This window comes from Seriola aureovittata, chromosome 1 (assembly GCF_021018895.1).
Source record: "Seriola aureovittata isolate HTS-2021-v1 ecotype China chromosome 1, ASM2101889v1, whole genome shotgun sequence".
In the NCBI taxonomy this organism is placed as follows: domain Eukaryota; kingdom Metazoa; phylum Chordata; class Actinopteri; order Carangiformes; family Carangidae; genus Seriola; species Seriola aureovittata.
In genome coordinates this window covers 25743979-25766635 of record NC_079364.1, presented here as the reverse complement: position 1 = coordinate 25766635, position 22657 = coordinate 25743979, and the positions used below count along the sequence as shown (strand labels likewise).

Sequence of the window (22657 nt, the reverse complement as noted above, 5' to 3'; positions counted from 1 at the left end):
GTCACATCTGGTGTCCTGACTTCGGTGGACATCGCTTAACAGACAAGGAGGAGGAAGGGGAGGTGGTGACAAGCTAGAGGCTGGGAAAGACAGGGGGAATCAAAGCTTTTCTTAATAATCACCTACCTGACAAGGGAAAACCTCCATCTTCCGATCAAGATTTATTACCTGTGATTCCAAACATTAGCCACCTATCATCTACTTTATCATAATCACATGTGAAGGAAAGAATGACTAGAAAATATCTCACATCCAGAGCACAAATTTTGCTCAACAGATGAGGTGCCAACAGCAGTCTCTCACTCTTAAGCCCTCATCACCTCTTTCCAATCTCCCAGGGCCTGTTCACACTTGGCAATAAAATACATCTTATGTGATGCAATCATAAGTGGACAGTTCTAAATACAGGTGTGAACGCACCCAAAATGCATGGGGGATACATTAGGGTCCGATCACTCAAGCCACATATGGAAGGGGGCAAGGTAACATGTACGTCCACATATGTGATGAAGTCTGAGCACAGACAGAATAGTGTAGCGTGTGTTTTCTGTTTAGCAAAGATCACAGTTTTTCCACTGATTAATTCAAATACAAGCAGGGAAATTAAATCTGAGATGCAGCTCAACTGGGTCTTGATGCAATCTGGATACACACTATCTGGATAGGAAACACTGGATCTGATCAGAGCCTCCAGGGTTTTAGTTCCTTAGAAATTGGAGAGTTCAACTTGAAATATTATCTCCAGCACTGCCAGAGTACAGTACATGATGTTATGATGTGTAGCTAAGGCAGTTATACCTGGCAGCTATATCTATTTTTTTTTTTTTCAGTTAGTGGGAATCAGGGTTATTATTCCAATTTTTCACTGCAAAGCAATGATTTTTGAAAATAAATGTTTTTACTGCAATAGTTACTTAATGTTCATATTGTGTATTTAAAAGCAGAATGATTACATCCCACAGCAACTTAATAAATGCTCAGGATAATTAAAAACCTAAGAAATAATGAATTATGATTTCATCTTCAAGTGCAAGGATGTGAAATTCATGAGTTTTAAGTCAGAAAAGCTTTGCATTCACATTCAATTTCAATCCTGTTTTTTCAATTGAAACAGCCATAAAAACTGAGGGTGTAGAAAGCGGGTGTCAATCATTTCAGTGCAACCCAGATTCTCTCAACCTCTTGCCTAACCTCTTAACTACAACAAAGCCATGACACTATTTCTTGACATGAAATTTCTCCAATGGCGTCGAAGGCAGAAGACTGAAAAATAAGCAAGTAAAGGAGAGTCATCTCACTGGGCGGAGTGCAGGACAGCAGGAGGAGGAGGAAGAAGAAGAAGAGGAGGAGGTCTGGAGGGCAGAGCTGGAAGGAGTGGGAGAGGGAGATGGTACCATCTTGGCCGGGGTCAAAGGACACTGCCTGGTGGTCTGAGAGGTCACAGGAGACTGCAGGACAGAAAGAGAGCAACACAGAGAGAGGGGGAGAGGAGGGACAGGAAAACAGAGAGCATAAAAGCATCAAAGAAAGTTGGTGAGGGAGGGAGCACGGGGGAGATAAATGATGACAAGGCACCTCAAAAAACATAAAGAATGAAAAACAGCGAAGGTGAGACGATGTCAGTTTCAGAGGTGAAAGAGGCAGTGAGAAGGAAGACGATGGAGGGCTGAGAAAAGACTGAGAGAGTGTGAGTGAGAGGGCAACAGAGGAAGACAAGAGGAGTAGCGTGCCTTGCAGAGAGATGAGGAAAGGTCATGACAGCAGGAAGGAAGAAACCAAGTGGCAGCATGTTGTTGGTGGTGAAGACTGAAACAGATGGGAGGGCGGTTGGTCAGGTAGCAGTGGGTCACGGTGGCTTTGTGCTGTCGGATAGGAGGCATCGAAGTACCAGTGTGTTCATATACTGACACTGCCATTTATGATTTTACTAATGGGGAAACCCTTTTGCTTGTTTTCCTGTATAAAAGTGTAAAAAGTGATGAACTGGAAAAACAAAATTCCCTGTAAATAATTAGATTTTTGGCGTGTAAGCTTGATATGGACAGAAAATGTTAATTCACTGTCACCTGAGGGCTTCTGCAACACATTCATGGCTGCAGGTTTTGACATTCTCTTTTCATTGCCTTTAATCAGGTTATTCAAGGCCTTGGTGTTTACAAGTGTTAACTATGAAATACAGACAAAGGATGATTGGTTTGTAGTGATTGAATAAAGTTGATGTTTCTTGGAACACTATTTTTCGAGTGTGAAATTAGCTCACCTAACTGGCATTTGTTTAAATGAACACCACAGATGCCATAATAATTGCTATGACTGATACAACTATTAAATAAATTAGCATAAGAAGCAATCTGCAAAGACCCAATTCCATCTAGAAGTATGGCTGTGTATCTATTCCTGATGCTGTGTAGGATGAGAAACCTGACTTGTAAGTAAGGCCCATTGATAACAGCAAGTAAACAGGATCAACACTATGTATTGTAGATAATGTTTATACATTACAACTAAGATGATAAACTCCCTAAATGACCCTTGTACTCAACGCAATTTTGCATTACTGTCTCCATCAGGTCTGGCCACCACTGCAACATCATGCTCCCGAAATATTTACATTTTATCCAGGAGAATCACCTACAGTGCTGGCCAACAAATTAATGATGACTACTTATAAGGGTAGAAATGAATGAAGCTCTGAACTGGTGAATTAATAAATACTTAGGTCTAATGACAGGTTTGAATCTGTGATTAGGAACAGTTTACTTCAGTATTTACAGGTCAAGCAAGGTTTGATGACAACAAACTCACATAACAACACACTAAAACAGATGACAGACACCACTGCAACATTATGCTCCAGTAACATTTTCCTGGAAATAAAACATTACACTGAGTATAAAACAGATCATGTAGGACATGTAGGAGAGAGATTAGGCTGATTAAATCACTCTACACATACAGTGAAACTGTTGGCAAGTATTTGCATAGATTCTTTTCAGTGGTGTTTTGCTGGCACTTCACTCCACATTAACTGGGAGGTTTAAATGCTGACCTTCATCTTTAATTTGAAGATGTAATATTGTTTGAATTGTATAAGATTTTTAGCCCTTTTTGTTAGACTTGGTTATTGTTTGAATTCATCAGTTCTGATTCTGCTTATTGATTATGATTCTCATCGATTCCCTATTTCAATTCCAAAATGGTTAGAATAAATCAAAGTTTAGAAAATAGAAACACCTTTTTTCTTTTAAGTATTAATCAAACATTCACAAAATAAATTGTACTTACTATTTACTAGTATTTACTAGGATAAACACGTATGATCTACAGACATGCATAATAAAAAAATTAGATAAAGATCAAGCTAGAGTGGTTAATTAAACTAACTGCTAGTTGTTTTATTTTAGTGTTCTGGGACTGGTCTCACAAAGATCAACTTTGACTGTGGCTTAAATATATCAAATAGTCAGACTTAAGACAGACGTTGCACAAAGCCGTTTAGTTCTTGACTATCTTAAGCCGGACTGTGTTACAATGAATTCTGGGTAAATTAAGACTTTTTTCAATATTAAAAAAAATGGCAGACTGAGGAACCACATCCAACCATTCAGCTCCGTTTATCCCGAGTGACAAGGACGTTTTACTTGAAGAGTGTGACACTAAAAATTCAAATCTAATTAGGAAAAGAAAATGCCTGTGGTCTCTAAAAACGCTTTCCCTTTTTATTACTCTCTCCATAGCAATGTTAGCAAACCACAAATTATTAGCAATGTTTTCCTGTGTTTTGTTGGGTTCTACTGGTCAGTGCAGGTGTCATTGATTGTTACCATGGTAACATTGGTCTTAGACCTGAGTTAGCCAGGGGGTAAGGTGTCTAATGTTTCTGGCTTAAAATGAGTCAGTTTTTATCTTTGTGAAACTGTCTTACTTGCATTAGACAAATCTATGAACAAAATTAAAACTGGCCTACACTACACAGCAGTCTGAAATATCTTTGTGAAACTGGCCACTGGTGACAAATGTGCATATTTGTTTGCCCTGTATTTTATTTAAATGACATCACACACTATTCCAACACTAACACCTCCTCAAGAGGTATTTTACCAGCCAAAACAAGCAAATGTTAAAGGGATTATTCTCTTGCATCAAAGCATTTCAAGAAGAAAATAAAAAATAGAAAGAAAAATAATCTTGGCCAAGAATCCCACAGTTAAATTGTAATCAGAAGTAAATCCACTCCAGCAAGAGAAACATTAGAGTGAATGGAGTTAATTGTATCAAGTAAATTTTAAACTGGGGATCTCAAGGGGCGCACCTGCACTGCTCTCCCTCACCTGACACTGTTTATGGCAGCTTGTATATGAACAAATGGACATTCTGCGCGTTGATGCATGAAGTAGACAGGTCACGGCAGACAGCTATGTGTGTCATCGTGCACACTTGTGCAGATGATGGGTGTGACACATAACTGAAACAAAAAACATACACGTCCATACAGGTAGATGCTGAAATTTGTCATCATATTAAAGACAAGAGCAAATGGGTGGGAAAGGCAGCGAGTGCCAACTGCCACAAAGCCACACTGATGCCCTGTGGCTCATCACACTCACACACACTCACACACACACACACACACACACACACACACACACACACACACACACACACACACACACACACACACACACACACACACACACACACACACACTTCCTGGCTGCTCTCTTGTCTATTGGCCAAGACAACCCAAGAGGGCCTCTGCCCCGACCTCTGGCATACGGCCTTCCATTCACAGACAGGCCAAAGCACCTCACTCACATAAACACACACACACACACACACACACACACACACACACACACACAAACACACACACACACACACACACACACACACACACACACACATATTCAAGCACATTGTAAACTGCACACAAATTAAAACACACAAACAGACACACAACCCTGCCAAGGACAGGAGGATGCAGGCAGCGAGAAGAAATAGGATAAGAAAGAGGAGGAGGGAGCTCCCCCTCCTCTAAAAGTTTTGTAGAATCCAAAAGAATGTTGTACTAAGGAGTTGGAGGAAGTGGGTGTATGAGGGATGAGGGGGTAATGGGGAGGTGGGGGGGTTGGTAAGAGCCACAGGGTGCATCCCACCGCCAGCTATGCCTCTCTCTTGCTCACTCTCTCTCCCTCTCACACACACGCAGACAGACACACACAAACACACTCAAGAACCAAAGCCTTGTTAGCTTTTTAAAATAATCAGGCAGTTGGATGATGAATGATTTAACAGGTATGGAAGGAAGGAAGCTCAGGATGCCTTCCGTTTCTTCCCTCAGGGTCATGGGAAGAGTGACAGGCCGACAGAGGGGTTGAGCTCTGGGAATAAACACCATTCCCTTTCATTTCCTTGCTACTGCTTTTCCTGTCGAGATGGCAACGCCGCGGCCCGCTAATTTGTCATCAGCGTGACTGTGAGAGGCAATGACAATCTGCAAGTCTCTTTTGAGAGGGGTTCATATCAGGATGGATACAGGTTGGCTGGCTATGAGCACAGAGGCAGGAGGGGGAGTTGTTGTGTACCTGATGGGGACTTCGGTCTGTGAAGCTGGTGGGCTTCTGTGGAGTCTGGAGGATGAGTAGACTATGGATTGTCTGAGACTGACTGTGGCTAACATTTATGCCAGTTTTAATACTATGGAATTTTCGGAATAACTCAAAGTAAAATTGTCCTTTAATAATAAAAACCCAATGGAAGCTTAATCTCAGCTTTGAAAAGCATTGTATTACACATTGTAATACGGCTGCTGTATGATGTGTGTACCAAACAGTAGCAAGGTATACCTACACTAATCCACAACCCCCTGCTATACATTACAGCATATGGATACATTATGTAGGCTGGATTTTATTGGACATGTATCATCAGATTTGACTACTACTACTAGCATATTATTTTAATCCTCAAAGTCCAGGCAGCTGTTCTTCTCTTTTCACATTCATACAGTTTAAAACTGATAACAGTTATATACAATAGGATGAGCTTACTTACTGTAGCCCTGAGTACAACATGTCAAAAGAACAGCAAACAGTTAAATTCTCATTTGAAAAGAAGAACTCGAAATACAGAGAAAAGTCTGGCCCAATTGAAAAAGACAATGAAATGCTGCCCTCTAGTGTCAGTCTTTTGTCTTTGCAGTTAGTAATATGAAGAACAGTGCTAAAAATATTTAGATATTTAGCTGGTCCCTTCATTACAACCTTGAGACGAGAACAAAGATTTGTGCTGTAAGAAATTAACCTTTGAGATAATATTGAGCACCTAGCCTTGAATGAATCTGTTCCAAGCTCCAACTGCTTTTTTCTCTTCCATAATCTGACCAGATGACTATAATGAAGTGTAATTTACAAGCCACTCGTAGTGTAATACTTAATAGAAAATCTTGCGTCTTCCTTTCCTAATTCCTGAGCAGGAGCTTCAATAAACTGTCAAAGTTGTCCTGAGTTGTCTGCAAAGAAAATTTAATCACGTAAAGTACAAAATGGACATGTTTTCCATATAGGAACAGCACACTATGTGCCAGACAGATTACTGTAGATGATGACAGGGCATTATTTAAAGACGTCCTCATCAAATTCATTATAGCAGCATCAACAAATGCTGAGATTTCCTCCCAGATCACTGTTGGCATTTTAAAACTCAACAAATGTCAAAGTTGTCATTTCAAAACATTGTGAGATGGGATGTGAGGGTGAATTGTGTGCTTTTTCTATATCTGACTTTTTTATTATTTGGCAGCAATTTTAATAATTGATTATTTATTTTCCATCATTTAAAAACAAACAAACAAAAACTTCACTATTACAATTACCATTACTATTACCAGTTCCACAAACATGAATGTTTCTTTTCTGGTTTTCTGTGATTGTGAACTCAACTGTCTGAATGAACAATAATTGTATTTGGCTTTTGGACTGTTGCTCAGGCGAAACAGTTTGAATCTGAGTTTTATTCTTTTCTGACTTTTTAAAGGCCAAACAAGAAGTGCACAGGCCCGATCTGAATGTTGTGCTTACAGATATTGTGTTTCATATTGTAATCATAATATGCATCTAAAATATATATGATTTTTCAATACTGTCGTATGCATGCCGATTATAAAAATACCAAGATGAAGAATTCAACCCTTCAGATATGTCTGCACTGTATATTCTGAGATCAAGAAGGGAAACACTAGTCAAGCGAGGTTAAGAAATAGCTGTGCACACCTGGCAGGTTTATTAGTGCTCTTATGTCACTGTACAGTCTGCACCAATTCTGTTGTCGTACTTGAGTTACAGAGAAACTGTGGGGAGGCATCCGTCTGGTACTCTCATTATTAAAAGCAATTAAGGTGTGGAACAACCAGCACAAGCTCAGGTTTTTACATGAAGGATGTATCCACAGGTGATAATAAGCAAATTCCAATTAATGATTCAGTAGCTCATTAAATGTTGATGAGCGCACCCCATGGAGTCATTAAAAAGCCTTGAGACATTAATTCACCTATTAATCTCAGTTTAATCTATACATAAAATAATCAAGAATATTCATTCTTTATAATTACACAGTTTAATATATTAATCACAACCAAATTATGGTCTAAAACTAAGCTATCCATTTAATGAGGTGGTGCTCACCCAACATCAACTGTACAAATCCACAGATAGTTACATCGGAGTTTCTCCAATTTAATCAGTCAGACTGGATTTGACAAATGTCACCGGTTGTGACATTAATATTGACCGAAATTCTGAGGAGATTGAAAGGGCTATTTGTAAGTTTTCTCTGCCGCCGAGTCACCACCTCCTTGCCAGGAGCGGATGATGATGACTGTCACTTGACAAGAGCTTCAGCCATCGGTGTATTTATAATACAAGAGGTTATATTACGACCTCTGAGAGGCGCTACTTATTCAGGGCAGATTGGAAACTACAGTGAGTCACTATGGGAAAGTAACGAGAAAAAAGCCAGGGCTAGCTAGTTAGCATGCTAACTTCAGTAGAAGAAGTGACAGAGACAAAAGTTAACATTGGTGTTGCTTTCCACCTCTGGAGACAGCTCTTGGTGAGTAAAGGAATTAAGTTTGCTTGTAATGAACTTGCAATGTTTCTTTAAGACTGTTAATGCTAATGCAGGCTATGTAGCAATAGCAAAATTTACAAATAGCTCCTTTAAATGTTGCACAATCTAAGTCATGGTAACCTCTTAGACTGATTCATTTGCATTTACTTTTTCTTTTTATATCTCTTGGAAATTAAACAGCTACATTATACCTCATTCCAGCACAAGGGGCTGTCTATAGTCTATCTGTGTGCCTTCTTTCTGTTGCCCTGGATACTGACTCCTCCTCAACTTAAATATGGTATCCCACAAGAGTCTGTTTCCCATCCCGTCCGTAGCAACATAATGCAACATAATGTCACCTTTTGCTGTTACGCTGATGATACACAGATTTACTGGATGTCCCACTCAAAACTTTTAACCAAAAATATATAGCTCCATTTTTGTCTTCCCTGTCTGACATTCATTGTTGGATTTATCAAAACTTTCTTGCAGCAACAGCTGGATAATATGCAGATTCTTTTACTTGGTCCTTTCACAAACAATTATTCTTGGACTGACCCACTGGCTTAAAATGGTAGTTATTGGTACAGTTACAGATGTTCATAGGATAGAGATGTACAAGTTTTCTTACAAGCAAAGCTCCCATCACAGCAACATATGGAGACGTTTATCCATCCTAAATATTTAGGAGCAGTGGGCAGCCACAACACAGTTCCCAGGGACCAACTCCAGTTTTGAGGCCAGTGTCTTTTTTAAGGCAAATGCGGGAAAAACATGCAAACTCCACACAGAACAGACCAGGATTATTGTTGGGATATAGGCACTGTGTTTAGTTACTGTGTACCTAAATCATATATAAAAATGTGTTCAGGGTTTTCTAGTGGCTAAACAATGGAAGTTGGCGTATGTATTAGTGGCTCAAAAATGCTGTTACATCTAACCCTGCCTTGAACGACAGCATCTGAGCTGACCTGTATGTTTTGAGAAATTGTATTTGCTACATAAAACCAGTATGTTCTCTGCTCTGGTTAAACCAGCTTTGGAAAAATCAACAATGTTTTTACACACTTGGTCTATTTTTGCCTGATGGGTTCATGTCGCTGAAGTTTGAATTGCATATAAAATGCATGTAATTTTTCAGTATTGATGTGAAATTAATATTAAATCATACATTTTATGTTTTTATTGCAATAAAAACAGTCAATCGTGGTTACAATGTGTTTAGCCATTTTTGTTTCTCATATTATACATGCACTTAACAGCAATGGAAAAGCATGGGCAATAGACTTGTATAGAATTAATAAATAATCTCTATTTCTGAGTTTTCCCCGCAGGCCAATTAGCGACACAGGTCTGATTCACAAATGCTGCAGTGTTGCAATGTCTCTGCAAACAGGCGGCAAAAGAAATTACAGTTGATTTTCGCCTCTACTAATATGAGATTTCTTATTGTAAAAAAAATTAGAAACAGAAAAATAAGATGACCCTACATCTGGTTCACAAAACATACAGAGAACACTTTTGTGTGTGCACTGACATAAAAATCACCATTTCTGCACAGGAATGTTTCACGAGTAAAAAACAAATTGCAGGTAGTAGCAGAGTCTCACCTGTGGAGTTGTTACTCTGAAGGATGTTCCTGTGGTGGGGGTAGCAGGTCGTGGAGAGATGTTGTTCTGGGCCTGGGCCTGAGCTTGAGCCTGAGCTTGAGCCAAAGCCTGCTGAGGAACCATCACCAGCTGGCCCAACTCTGTACGCACCAACACCATTCCTGATGAACAACAGGGAATATTCATTAGTGGAAACACTTTAACATGGATAATACATAACTGGATGGTATTAAAACCAGCAACCAGCCATTTACAAATACATTTTTGATGTGGATAGCAGGGTACTCTGCCCAGAGTATCGTCACATGTATCATCCTAAGGGAACTTTGCATTCTAATTTTCAAACTGACAGGTGAAGCGGGGATTGAAACACCAAACAGAAACTATTGATAAGATTATGATCAGTGCACTGGTATTGGATGGTGACTGATTTTAGGCCGTAGCCACAGAAAATGCTTACTTCTGCCTGGCTGCAAACTGTCTGTTATAATCTTATAACAAGACACCTCAAGCAGTCCCAGCAACACATTATTAACAGCTTTAAATCAGTGCATTAAGGAATAATAAACTGTATTTAACCACAGCAACAGGACTTTGCTTTGTGCCACATTTTACCATGAGTGAAACAGACAGAATCATGACTTAATGTTACTAGAAACAAAATTCTGACCTTTCTTAGACTGTTGTAGGTGTGAGAATACACTCTTAGGCCTCCTAATATACAATATAACATACTTTTTCTAATCTGTTATTTACATTTATCAGAAATCTGGAAAATTTCTTATTTCATTGCACTAAAACACTGCTTACATGTGTGATTTCACAAAGTTACCATTCAAAGAAAAGATCAAGACCTTGCTCGATATCAGATTAATGCACAAATGACAGTCTGAGGTGTAAGAATATGACTGAAGATGTGATCAGGAGCTAATTACACAGAGTCTTTAATCTTTCTAAAAGACATGGATTACAGTCATTATAATACCACGTTTGTGAAGTAGCCCTTGCCGGATTGAGACAAAATGTTTTATTACACATTTGTTTATCTGTGCAGTATTTACATAGTGAAGACATGAGGTCATTCAAAAGGTTAATAGCATATTCATTCTCTTGACTATCTGACTGAACCATTATTCCTGAGGTGAGATGACTCAGAATATCATTCACGACCAGACAGCAGCACACAGACCATTTTGACCACTGTCCACAGTTATTACCTGATGTTTGTACTACATAAAAGAAAATAAGCTTCATGGAAGTTGCTAAGTGCCAAATATGTAGGCTAAATTTGGCCAAATGCTGCAGCTGTTGGCTGTTAATTGTATGATAAATTCCCACACTGAGAAAAAAATGGAAAAAAAATATAGCACTGGTGCTTTATTTCGGCAACAATAAATGTTTAAAAAGTAAGTTCAATTGGCAACTACAGAAGGGTTTTGATACACTTTATAGTCTTGGAACAATGTAGATTGGTAACTCTCAGTGAATCAGGAATAAAGTGATGTGCCAATTTAAAAAAAATCTACACACCTTTACAACAGCCATCTTGTACAACCTCTTGATGCTGGCACTGTATGCTCATTTTAGAATATAATTTACCATCTTTATACACTATGAGTGAACATTTCAGGCTGTTAATGTGTTTGTACTGATGTAAAAACACATTGCTGTACATGTTTTGTGCCTACCAATGGAAAAGATTTTGTTAATTAGTCTTTGAAATGCTTTTAGGAAGAACACAAATGTTTGAAACTTTGATGACGGGCATAAGAGTATCTACCATTCAGCATTTCTGTATGATTTCATTGGAAACAGCCATGTCTTTTATAAGTTAAACCGTTTGCTTTGACCTTAAAGTGACAGCATGGTCCCACTGTTTTTTTGTGAGCAAAAAACAAAAACAAAAACAGAAGCCTGATTTCTTATGGAGATTTAAGTCAAACAGTTAAACATCAGCTAATTCCTAGTAATGTTCAGCTAAACTGAATTTGACACCATTTCAATGCAAAATTCATGCAAGTTTTGTCTATTTTTTTATTATTATTTTTTACAGTTGTGGTTTCCTGTGGTGTTATAGGCTGTCAAGCATGCTTGGTGTAAATTTTATACTTTGTGCAGCTCAGTTGGCACATCATAGCACTACCTGCTGCACATCCAGACAAACATTGGAAGAAACCGGGATGTCACACATTCAAACCCATCATACTGAAGACAGTCAAACTCTACATCATACTGACAACCAATCTTGAGCCTCAGGTAAGGTTATTATAACACAGGTGTAAACAGCACCTTGACCTGCACTCCTCCCCCGCCTGCCAACCTTACCCGGTGGGATGGTAAACCCAGGGGGAAGCTGAATGGTCGTCTGCTGCTGAGGTGGTCTGACAATCAGCTGAGGGGCTACGATCCTTTGAGGTGCTGTAAGTCCAGGACGGGGTTGAGACTGTGCGGAGGTGGCCACAGCAGGTGTGGGAGAGGGAGCTGTGGGTCTGACCATGCTAATAGTGGTAGTCACTGATGTAGTCTGACCAATACCACATACAGAACTAGTTGCCACCCCTGTGACACAGGCAGCGGTTGAGGCAGAGCTCAGAGGCTGGGTTATTGTAGTAGTTGTTGTAGCTGCTGCTGTAGTTGTTGTTGTTGTTGTGACAACAGAAGATGCAGAAGAAACAGTGTTTATTACAGAGTTGACACTACCAGACTGGCTTGACATTACAATTTTGGACTGACAATCGTCTGTTTTGGAAGCCCCAGTGTCTGTGACCGTTTTGCTGTGGTTCTCCTGTGAGGCTGAAGAGGTGATGGGTCCTATGCGAGCGCCCTGCTGGACCAAGGCCGAAACACTGGTCCCGTTGCCGTTCTGGGCTATACTGGCTACAATGTGACTCGGGAGTCTATGCAAAGCAATGGTGGGAGTCCCCCGGTCGAGAGCAATAGCCGACTGACCTACAGGCAAGCTGGCGTTAGATAAGGTGAAAGTCGAAGTGTTAATAGAGGATGTCACCGGCCGAGTAGAGTTTGGTGTAGTTTCACTAGGATCCACAGAGCTAGCGTTTTCGACCACCGCTGTGTTGCTGTTCCTCCTCGTCGTTACAGCTGCGCCGTTTAAACTCTTTATCCGAGCCGAAGCGGTCCTCCGTGGCTGGCTTATGCGTTTTCTCGCCGGGTTAGCTTCTGTCGACGTCTCACCTGTGCCCGGAGAAACCTTAGAGCCGCGGCTGGATGTGGTGCTGATGCTGACTGGAGGAGATGCCAAAGTTGACACACCAGATGCAGTCAGTGTTGTGATGGATGCTCCATGTGATTGCGAACCGCTGCTAGTGGCGTTCACACAAGCAGCCGAAGTGGTGGACGGCTCGCCAAAAGACGGGGTACAACCCAGAGAAGGAGATGTGACAGCTTTATCCGGACTAACGTCTTTAGAGTTGATCTCCTGGCGCATCTCGGGTTTATTACGCCGTCCTTGTTGTTGTTGTTCTAGTGTTGTGGTGCCCACTGGAGCTGGTAGCGTTTTTCCTAAGTGATGGTTAGCGGGGGCCACTGAGCCAGCGCCTCCGTTTTCGTCTGTTTTACCTGCTGGGTTGCTTTGGCCAGCAAGCTGTGACTCCAATGAGCCCACTAGGTCGCTCACAGCCTTTTCATCCACCTCTGAAAAGAGCATATCTTCCAGGGGGTCGGAGGCGCCCGCCATCTCTGATCACCGATAGCCGTCTTATATTTTTTTTTACAGTGCGCCTGCGTGTTACTAGGCATTGTGGGAATGACTCTGACGTCATTAGATGAGAGGAGGGGTGGAGGGGGGCATAGACATATATGTCTATTTGGGGGTGGGGGGTCTTGTTGTATTTTCATGTTTTTCTTCATATGTAATTTAAGTATAAAGTATAATGAATACTGTAGAGTTAATACCATACGATTAAACAAACTATGATATGCCGCACCCGTGACATACTTTAGTTTCATGTCTTTATCATTTTAAACAATGCAGTTCGACGTGTAAAAGACAAATTACGCGGTATATAAAATTTTTCTACATCTAAAAAGGTATTCTCTGGGGCAGTGTTGGGAGATGTGAGCCCTTGTAATATCGCGATGTGATAGAATGGCTGAATCTCAAATCTCGACTAAGCATTCCTTGGTTAATTAGCTAATTTTCGTCCCTGAAAAACAGTAATAAAAGTTTACGAAACTGCATATGCAGTCTACATTTTGCTAAGTTCGCCATGTTTTTACCAACTCACTCCTTTTCGTTTATGAGAACAGGTAGCAGTGAGCGGAAGAGGAGGCAACTTTATAAGAATGAGCCACAGCCTTTCTCCCAACATCCTTAGCGGCGGACGAAGGAAAATGAAAACGGCCATGTCGTGGTAGAAGCCAGTTCAGAAGCGAGCGAGTCTGAGCCACGGTGAAACTTGCAAACCATCTGATGTGGACTTGAAACTAAAGCTCTGAAAATAACACATCTGATCGCTAGTTTGACAGAAGGCAGATTTAGTGGACGTAAGTTCGTTGTTAAAACCAGAGGACAAACATGAGCGGAGGAGGGACACCGTACATTGGCAGCAAAATTAGCCTCATCTCAAAGGCCGAGATTCGCTATGAAGGAATTTTATACACTATTGACACTGAAAACTCGACAGTAGCTCTTGCTAAAGGTACGTTAACGAACCACACGTGGACTGCAGTACTCATGAAGGGGGGTAACACAACTTGCAAAAGTGTTTAGCGATGGAAAACTGAAATTCATTTCAGCGTAGTTAGCTACGTCAGCTAGCCTTTTAGCCAACTAATAGCTAAGTGGTGCTGTAGTTAACACTCTGTGCCCTTTGTTTACGTTGTGCTTGGGCTAACATTAAATATTTGCCCCTGGCTTCTGAGGACTGAGTGGCATAAAATAGAAAATGAATGCCTTGTTACTATAAAACATCTCTTATTAGAGTTTTAACTATCGGTTATTAACAAAGGTACATTTAAGTGATTATTTTGAAGGTTTGTTTAGTGAACTAGCAAGGTATTACTCCGCAGGATTGGGCTGTTTATGTTGTACAGGAAAAGAAGGTCCTTCGGAAGTCACAAAGGGGAATATGTCTCGGTAATTACATTGTAATTTAGGATGCTCTTATAACATTTGGCCAGGATTAACGGATGAAGATTAACCTTCTAGGCTAACCCTGGCTTATTTACTCTTCTTTTTTTCTTTTGTGCAGTATAATACATCAAAACAACAATATTTTCAAAGCGCAGATCTACTAAGCTTCAATATAAACACTAATAGTGTGAAGTAATTTAAACCATCCTGTGAATTTCCCAAACAGTTCGCTCTTTCGGCACTGAAGATCGGCCCACTGACAGGCCTATTCCACCTCGGGATGAAGTGTTTGAGTACATCATCTTCCGAGGAAGTGATATAAAAGACCTAACAGTTTGTGAGCCACCCAAAGCCACTAGCAGCCTGCCTCAGGACCCTGCCATTGTTCAAGTAAGTTCATTTTCCTGAGTATATTACAATAATGTTGTAGTTTGTCAGACATTCTGTATATTTTCTATTAAAGTAATCAGAAATCTTTACTGAACACGTTTTAATCTTAGGTCATGCCTGGCTGCAGCCATGCTGTTATTTCTAAGAAGAAATTTTGACATGTCACAGAAGGAAAAGTACAGGTGTAAATGATTGAATAAATGATGGCTCCATTTAGCTGCTTCCATTTCAGGGTCCTGGTGTTGTGAAAGCTGGCTCACTGTCACACTGTCATGGTTTACTGGGTCCCTTTAGCAGAAAAGAGCCATCCTTAATGATATTAGTTACACCTGTGCCTTACCTATACTAACTAAGTCAAAATGTCTGCTGTGATGAAGACCTTTTCCAATTGGTTGGAAATTTCTTTTAAAGTAAATATAACATTTACTTTGCACTAATAACACTCTTAAAAAAACAACATAGTTTCACAACTGAGTGTAAATTCTGCTTGTGTAACAAAAATGTAGACTTGGATAGACACTGGGCACTTTAACACTTTCCCATGCAGAATAGTTGACTTTTTGCTGAGGTCAAAGGACCATAATATCATCAAAAACATAACTTCTCCCCCTCCATTGGTCATATGTGTTGAATTAAGTGCCTTCCCTTTTCTGCTCCTACTTAGGTAAATATCATTTTTGTTTTCATGGCACCAGAAATCAGAAACTGTCGTACGTGTCACTGATGCTAAATACACTACACACACTACACAACACATACACTAAATACAGTAGCTTTTTCATGAAATAGGTGAATATCGGTAGAGATCATGTACAGAAGACTTGCACAACATTTGCAATTGCACATTCATGTTGTGGATGCTCATTTCCTAAGTGGTCTGCAAAAGAATCGATATAACCACACACAGACACCAACCAAGTGAATTTGTGTGAAAGTGCTGTTTTTGACAATCAGTGTTGTCATGGCTTTTCAGTTGACTGTGTATTTGTTTCTGTAGTCATCAATTGGATCCAGCAATGCTGCAGCAGCATCATCATTCCAGTCTGCTGGGTCCTATGCTCCATTCAGCAGGGCCCCTGTCCCACCTTACAGCCAGTTTGGTGTTACACCCCTTGCAGCTCAGCAGTTTGGATCAGCTGGAGCAGGAGGTAAGAAGTAGTTCTTGTTCAAAAGTTTCTTCTCACTGCATGGATTTATAGGCAGCACCATTAAGAGCTGTGAACATGGTTCCATGTCCCACACAATAATTTGGTGTTACATGAGACAAAAATAAACGGGGATGATTACCCGTGTCAAGTGAAAAGTGTGGCACAAGTAGATTTTTATGCTGAATACATGAAAAACTGGCTGAATGGAAGATGGGAAATCATTTAAAACTCCTTAATAAGCATAGTATATTTATACATAATGAGAAGTAAAGTTAACGAACCAGATGAACTAAAACATGAAAACCACTGTTGTGGTGAACTCTTTAAGGTTCATGTGTCTGCAGGACACTGGCCAATTAAACTGCAATTAAATGACAAGAGTGCAAAGTGGCAGGGACATTAAATAATGTGCCATATTTTGGACTATATTTTTATTTACATTCATTTTATAGTGGACAATATGGCTGTAATAAAAACAAACAAGCTGTATTTAAAATGAACACCAGTTGTGTATTACAGATGCTATCCCAAGTTAATGTTTTATGTTTCAGTTGACACACAAATATTATTTTTGAAATATTGTGATAATTATTTTGTCAGTATTGCTTAGCTCTGCATTCAAAGCACTGTTTGACAACTACTAGATGTTTGACTGTTTGACAACCACTTGATCTTTTTTACAGTCACCAACATGATCCATCTAAATCTATTCTAATTACTGCACAATCAATCAAACATTCTTCAAACAAGCCTTGTAAGCAAGATGTGTTTCTGAAGCATATTGTGAGCAGACCCTGATCCCTGCTGATTTGAATAGAGCACAGCTGCATATTTCCTTTGGAGTTTCCTGCTGCGCACGTGAACCCCATTATGTGTTGAACAGCGAATTGTGAAGACAATTATACATCAGATTTCTAATAAACTGTTGAAGCTTGGGTATATGAAAGTGCTCAAAGCTGGAGACATAACAGCACATGCCAGGGATTTTCTCATTAAACATATAAATTGACTTTGTTGTAAAACTATTAGGTTGCTTTGCAAATACTCAGAGCTGCCACTGGCCTCATTAGATATTAGATGTCAGTGTTGTAACCCTGATCAGGAAGGTTCTTCCATTATACTGGCAGTTGACATTATTTCCAGGTATTTTGCCACATTGACATTATATTGTATGTGATGTTGTGTCACTCAGCATCAGGTTTATCACTTAATTTTCATTGTCTCTGTCTGCTGCTTTAAGACAAACTACACTTTCTCTGCTTTAAGAAAGTCATATAGTTTGAATCTAACTTTGTTGTTTTCTGCAGGACGCACGAGTCCTAAACTGGACTCTTTGAAAAAAAGTCCCACGCTGGAGCAGGCAGCGCAGGCCCCACCATCAGCTCCACCTGCACCTGTAGGACAGAGGAGTCAGACGGGGGCAGCAGTTCCCAGACCGACCAGTACCACCACTGGCAGCCAGAAGCCTCCAGATCTCCTTGAGCAGAGAAAAGGTAAAGATACCTTGCAAGCTTGTTGTGGTAGATTTTCACACCGTTAAAAGTCCAGAGCACTGGTGTTGATGACCGGCGGTGTGAAGATGTTATCAAAAAAACAATTTGACTTTTATTAGCGTACAAGAGGTTCATTAGCACAAAATCCTCTGCAGTACCAAAAACAACAGTTCACCTCCTAAGTTTAGATTCTACACAGATTTAACAAACACAGAGAATCCTGAACCTGCAACATGTCTGAAGCCCATGCTTGTGTTGTCTAATGTGTCTGTGTTAGATCATTACCAATTTACCTCGAGCGAAACTTATGCTAATGTCTACTTTGTTCTCTCTTCAGCTCCTGAGGTTCAGAAAGTGTCACAGCCAGATAATGAACAAGGTGCTGTTGAAAACCGGGATCCCAACAAGCGTCAAGCTGGTAAGTAATTTCCACCCTCAATTAATAATACCTAAAACAAACCTAATTCCATCCACTGAAATGTTCATTTATTTTAGCAGCTATTTAATCTTTATGGTCTATTAATATGTAATAAGAAATTTTACTGTCATGGAATCAGTTGTTTTCTCAGAGACAATGTAATGGACAAAATTTCTATTACGATTTCATGTCTTTTTTTTATGTGTCATACTTAATGTTTTTTTACTCCTTTTTTATACCTTTGGTATCTACAGTGCAGTCAGAATGGATTTGGGCAGTGATGTGTTTTTCACCTCTCTGATTGTGTACACCAACATGTTGACTTTGAAATAAAACAACAACAATGAGGTTAAAGTAAAGCTTAACACAATACTGTCCTAATATTTATTGACTGCACAGTACGTGTTGTTTGTCAGAGTGTTGCTTGATTTCAGTTATTCTCTGTTATTTCTCAGCTGGTGCTCAGGCCATCCGCCGCGGCCGTGGAAGAGGAAACCGCAGCAGAGGCAAAATGAATATGCGCAGGGATGGCACCATGAAGTTTGAAGAAGACTTTGATTTTGAGACTGCAAACGCCCAGTTTCACAAAGATGAGATTGACAAAGAGCTGCAGAATAAGCTTAAACTGAAAGGTACTGCTTCAACATGCTTGAATCCAAAAGGGTAAAAAAAAAAAAGGCACTGCATTTATTTTTCACCAGTACAGAAATGTTTTCATCAGATCCATTGGCCTTACAGTCTGACAGAGACGGCATGTATGAATATAACTGGTGCAATTATTGTTACTTTTAAAGGGCAATACCGTTTTAGTTTGGTTTGGTTTATCCTGCCACCATTTCTGCAAGTGAAGGCTCAAGAAGGAATAAAATAAAATGTTTGCATGATAGTGAATCTGTCCTGAGATAGACCCAAACATACTGAGTTTTTGGCATCTTCAGTGTCACAGTGTTATTGCGCAGCCTCATGGTCAATTTATTAAGTTTGTGGCGTTTAATGTTTTACAAATGTACTTCCAACATAACAGATGACAAGACTGAAAAGGCGCTGAATGGAGAGGAAACTGTTGTCTCAGAACATCCGGCCAATGAGGGGACCACCGAGGAGGAGGAGGCTGTGATAAACCCATGCTACTATGACAAGTCCAAATCCTTCTTTGATAACCTGTCCTGTGATGATTTGAGGTATCTCTTTTTTTTTTTTAATGAACCTGAATCCCCTTTTACAGGGAGGATTGTGTTCAGACTTATAGTGTCATTGCGTTTGCTGTGTTAAAGTTACTGCGTTATGTGTCAGTCTGAATGGTATCTGCGAGAACTACTCTCCAGACTCTCTACATCATTTACCATTTGTTTAATCATGTGAATTGTACTCACTGAATGCACTGAAAGACTTTTGTTTTTTATCTCTTTAAGTAAAGCGGGTGAAAGAGGATTTTCAAGGTAAGTCATATATTTTCTTAGCTCTGTTTGGGGAGGCACCTCAGGTTAAAGGGGGCATGTTGGCATGGAGAGTGAGCACACTAATACAAACACTAACTGCTTTTGGACGTTGACTTAATCATGGCAATAATTTTTCAGTTTTTTTGTTTATTTGGTTACAGATTTAAACCTAACATCCTATAATGGCTCTGCATGTTAAACAGACGCAGATGATTGCACATGTTTAAATTTTTAACTATAAAACCACACAGCGTACATGTAACATACTATGTAATAAAAAGACACTGAGCATCATCTTTTGTTTGAATGGGAGAGACAAAGGATGTTAAACTAATTTGCACAGTGTGCTGCCAGTTTCTGTGCATTGTTAAAGCAGCAACATAGACTGATTTCTTTGTGCAGTGTTGTACATTGCTGATTCATAACTAAGCCAAAACTACCGTAGCCTGTGGCGCAGCCTTTCTGTCTAATGTTTGTTACCTGAAACGATGGATCCTGATTGGTCTTTGCATGTGTCAGGGATCGAAGGCCAACCTGGGCAGAGGAGAGACGAATGAACGCAGAGACGTTCGGCATTCCCCTGAGGCACAATCGAGGAAGAGGTGGTTTCCGTGGCCGAGGCTTCATGGGGCCCCGTGGAGGCCGTGGAAGACCGGTGAGCAGAGGTTCCTTTGGGCCACCACGGGGTCCTCCACCTGGTTTCAGAGGCGGATTCAGAGGTGGCAGAGGCAGCCGGGATTTCTCTGATTTTGAATACAGGGTGAATATATCACTTTCATAAGCTTTGAACAGTATAAAAGTATTATTGAAGTGCAGTAGAAATGGTAGATGTCTGATGGCTGTTCTAACCTTTAGGCTTTTTGTTTGTTTGTTTTATCCAGAAGGATAACAAGGTGGCTGCATAGTACAGCAGCGACGGATCCACAAAGAATTATAGCCCCTCCTCATGAAATTATTCCAGCTCAAGAAATTTTCTTTGGTCTCTACATTTGACAGAAAGAATGAAGACATCCTCTCAGTCACCAGCAGCAGGGTTGACTGTTTGACATCAGGGTGTGAGAGTACAGAAGTTTAGTTTGATAAACAGTCACCAGACGGACAAGATGATGTGTAAATACCTTGCTTTGGAGTAACTCTGTATTTTTGCATCAATCAAGTTCATTTCTTACAGAAGTCGTATTTGATATTGAAAGCTGTATGCAGAAATCCCAGTGATACTGTGAGCAGATCACGGTTCATGTGATCAATAGCTTTATTTTTTACTTTATTTCAGTTTTTGATATAATATTTGTTGGCACCAAACTTCCCTTCATTGCCTGTTGCACCGTATTTCTCTCTGCTCAGACTTAGATTGGTTGCCATGTGTTCAGTATTTTTACCCAGTTTTTTTTTTTTTTTTTTTTCTTTTTGACATCCATTCATTCTCAAAGAAGTCGTGAGGTCAAAGCCAGCTGAAAGAAACAGAATCTAAACTGAATATCGTAATGAATGAATGTATATCTAGCTCATCTTCCACTTAGTGCCCTCCAGCAAATCATTGCTCAACAGACTCTAGACTTTAGTTTTTAGAAATGTGTTTCAGTAGTTACAATCATTAGCTCATACTTTGACCCCTTAAACCTCCCACATCAGATGAATTGTGTTTTTGCTTTAGGTTTGTAGCTGGACTTCTGCAGGCCTGGTGTAATGATGGCAGCCTAATGCATTCAACCAATAGGAGCCAGTCATTTGATTGACATAGGGTGGTTTACAGCATTAGCTTTAGAAGTATTTGTTAACTGTAGATTTTTTTTTTAGCGGGTCTGTTATATAGTTGAGTAAAGAAAGAGCATTCCCATGATTTGTGTCAGTGAAAGAGAATCATCCATTGCTATTGACGCCTTTTTAGAAGTTGTTAGGAAAGGAAAGCCTTGAGTTTATTATTCAAAACCTGCAGTTAGATTGACTGAACAAGTTAGATTTGGATAAGAAATGCTCCGCTATTTTGCCAAAAAGAATATGTGAGGGATTGGTACAGCTAAAAATAATTGTCAGCCTATAGGTACATGTTTTCTTCATTTAGTACCTCTTAAATCTACCTTTCTATGTCCAAAACATACTGAGCCATTTGTTAAAGCGTGTTCCTTTTGTTTTCAGCATCCTTCGATTTGTCTTGCAGTTGTGTCATCAACATTGTTTTTGTCTCTAGAGTCAACCGCTTTTCACTGCAAAACTCAGTACACTTGCAGTGTTGTGAGGATTGTTTACTGAAATTGGGAAATCTTGTAAATGGATTGAATGATGTCTCAAAGTGTATGTTCAATACAGACGGCAGCATTTCTGATAGATATCAGCCCTCTGGCTTGTTTGTAGCTCCTCTTGGTGCATTATTGTCAATGTGATTGTTCTCTGGAGTGAATTTTATGTGTTGTTTTTTTTTTTTACTGACGTGTGAACAAAGGGACAAGAACTGGATGTGGTGCCAGTGTGTTGGGGGGAGGTGGGACATTTTTTCTTTTTGGCTCTGATTTGTTAGTACTTTAGGGAGTGCCTTCAGAGTGGTCAATTTTTTTACAGCTCTCCCTTTAACTTAAAGATTACCTTTTGACAAAAGTATTGATAGCACTACAGGGTGAAAGTAGATCCTTCTCTAAAGCTGTGGTTGTTTTAAAACAAAGCAGCCCAGTGGAGTATGTGCTGTTTAACTGGATATTGCACAGACTGCTGATCACTGCATGATAGCCGTAGGAACCATCACTTTATATGGGCTTTCGCAATAACCAGCGAGATTGGATTTGAGACAAAAAGTATTACTGAGCAATTCAAAACTGACATGTTTTCATATGTTTGTTACTCCTTCCAGTCACTGGAATTGTAAACCAGGAATTGTTTTCTTGAGAATATCAGCATAATGGAGTTTTTACGTCAAATAAAGAATTGTACAATATCACTGTTTGTATTCTTTTTAATACACATGTC

The 22657-nt window shown here is 39.8% G+C and overlaps 2 protein-coding genes across 5 annotated transcripts in view; one reads left to right on the top strand and one right to left on the bottom strand.

The window, feature by feature from the left end:
• The window catches only part of LOC130166390 (transcription initiation factor TFIID subunit 4), an 82030-nt gene extending 68611 nt beyond the window's left edge, over window positions 1-13419 (bottom strand). For 2 of the 3 annotated variants that reach the window (XM_056371974.1, XM_056371983.1), the window contains exons 1-2: window positions 12045-13419; window positions 9720-9880 (exon numbers count right to left, since the gene is read on the bottom strand). In XM_056371974.1, the coding sequence (XP_056227949.1) occupies window positions 9720-9880; window positions 12045-13413 (1530 nt within the window). In that variant the 5' untranslated portion in view covers window positions 13414-13419. Of the gene's footprint in view, window positions 1-1298; window positions 1449-9719; window positions 9881-12044 lie in introns of all 3 variants that reach the window. The other variant, XM_056371966.1, reaches the window with a different exon arrangement.
• Window positions 13420-14042: 623 nt separating this feature from the next.
• On the top strand, window positions 14043-22625 carry lsm14ab (LSM14A mRNA processing body assembly factor b). Of its 2 annotated transcripts, none has more exons than XM_056379709.1 (10): window positions 14043-14377; window positions 15038-15201; window positions 16199-16349; window positions 17657-17842; window positions 18180-18260; window positions 18716-18892; window positions 19285-19441; window positions 19673-19699; window positions 20219-20459; window positions 20584-22625. In XM_056379709.1, the coding sequence occupies exons 1-10, from the start codon at window positions 14254-14256 to the stop codon at window positions 20602-20604; spliced, it is 1329 nt and encodes a 442-aa protein (XP_056235684.1). In that variant the 5' UTR covers window positions 14043-14253; the 3' UTR covers window positions 20605-22625. The 2 variants fall into 2 exon arrangements, with proteins under 2 accessions (XP_056235684.1, XP_056235675.1); XM_056379700.1 differs by having other exon boundaries at window positions 14044-14377; window positions 20581-22625.
• The last annotated feature ends 32 nt before the right edge of the window (window positions 22626-22657 follow it).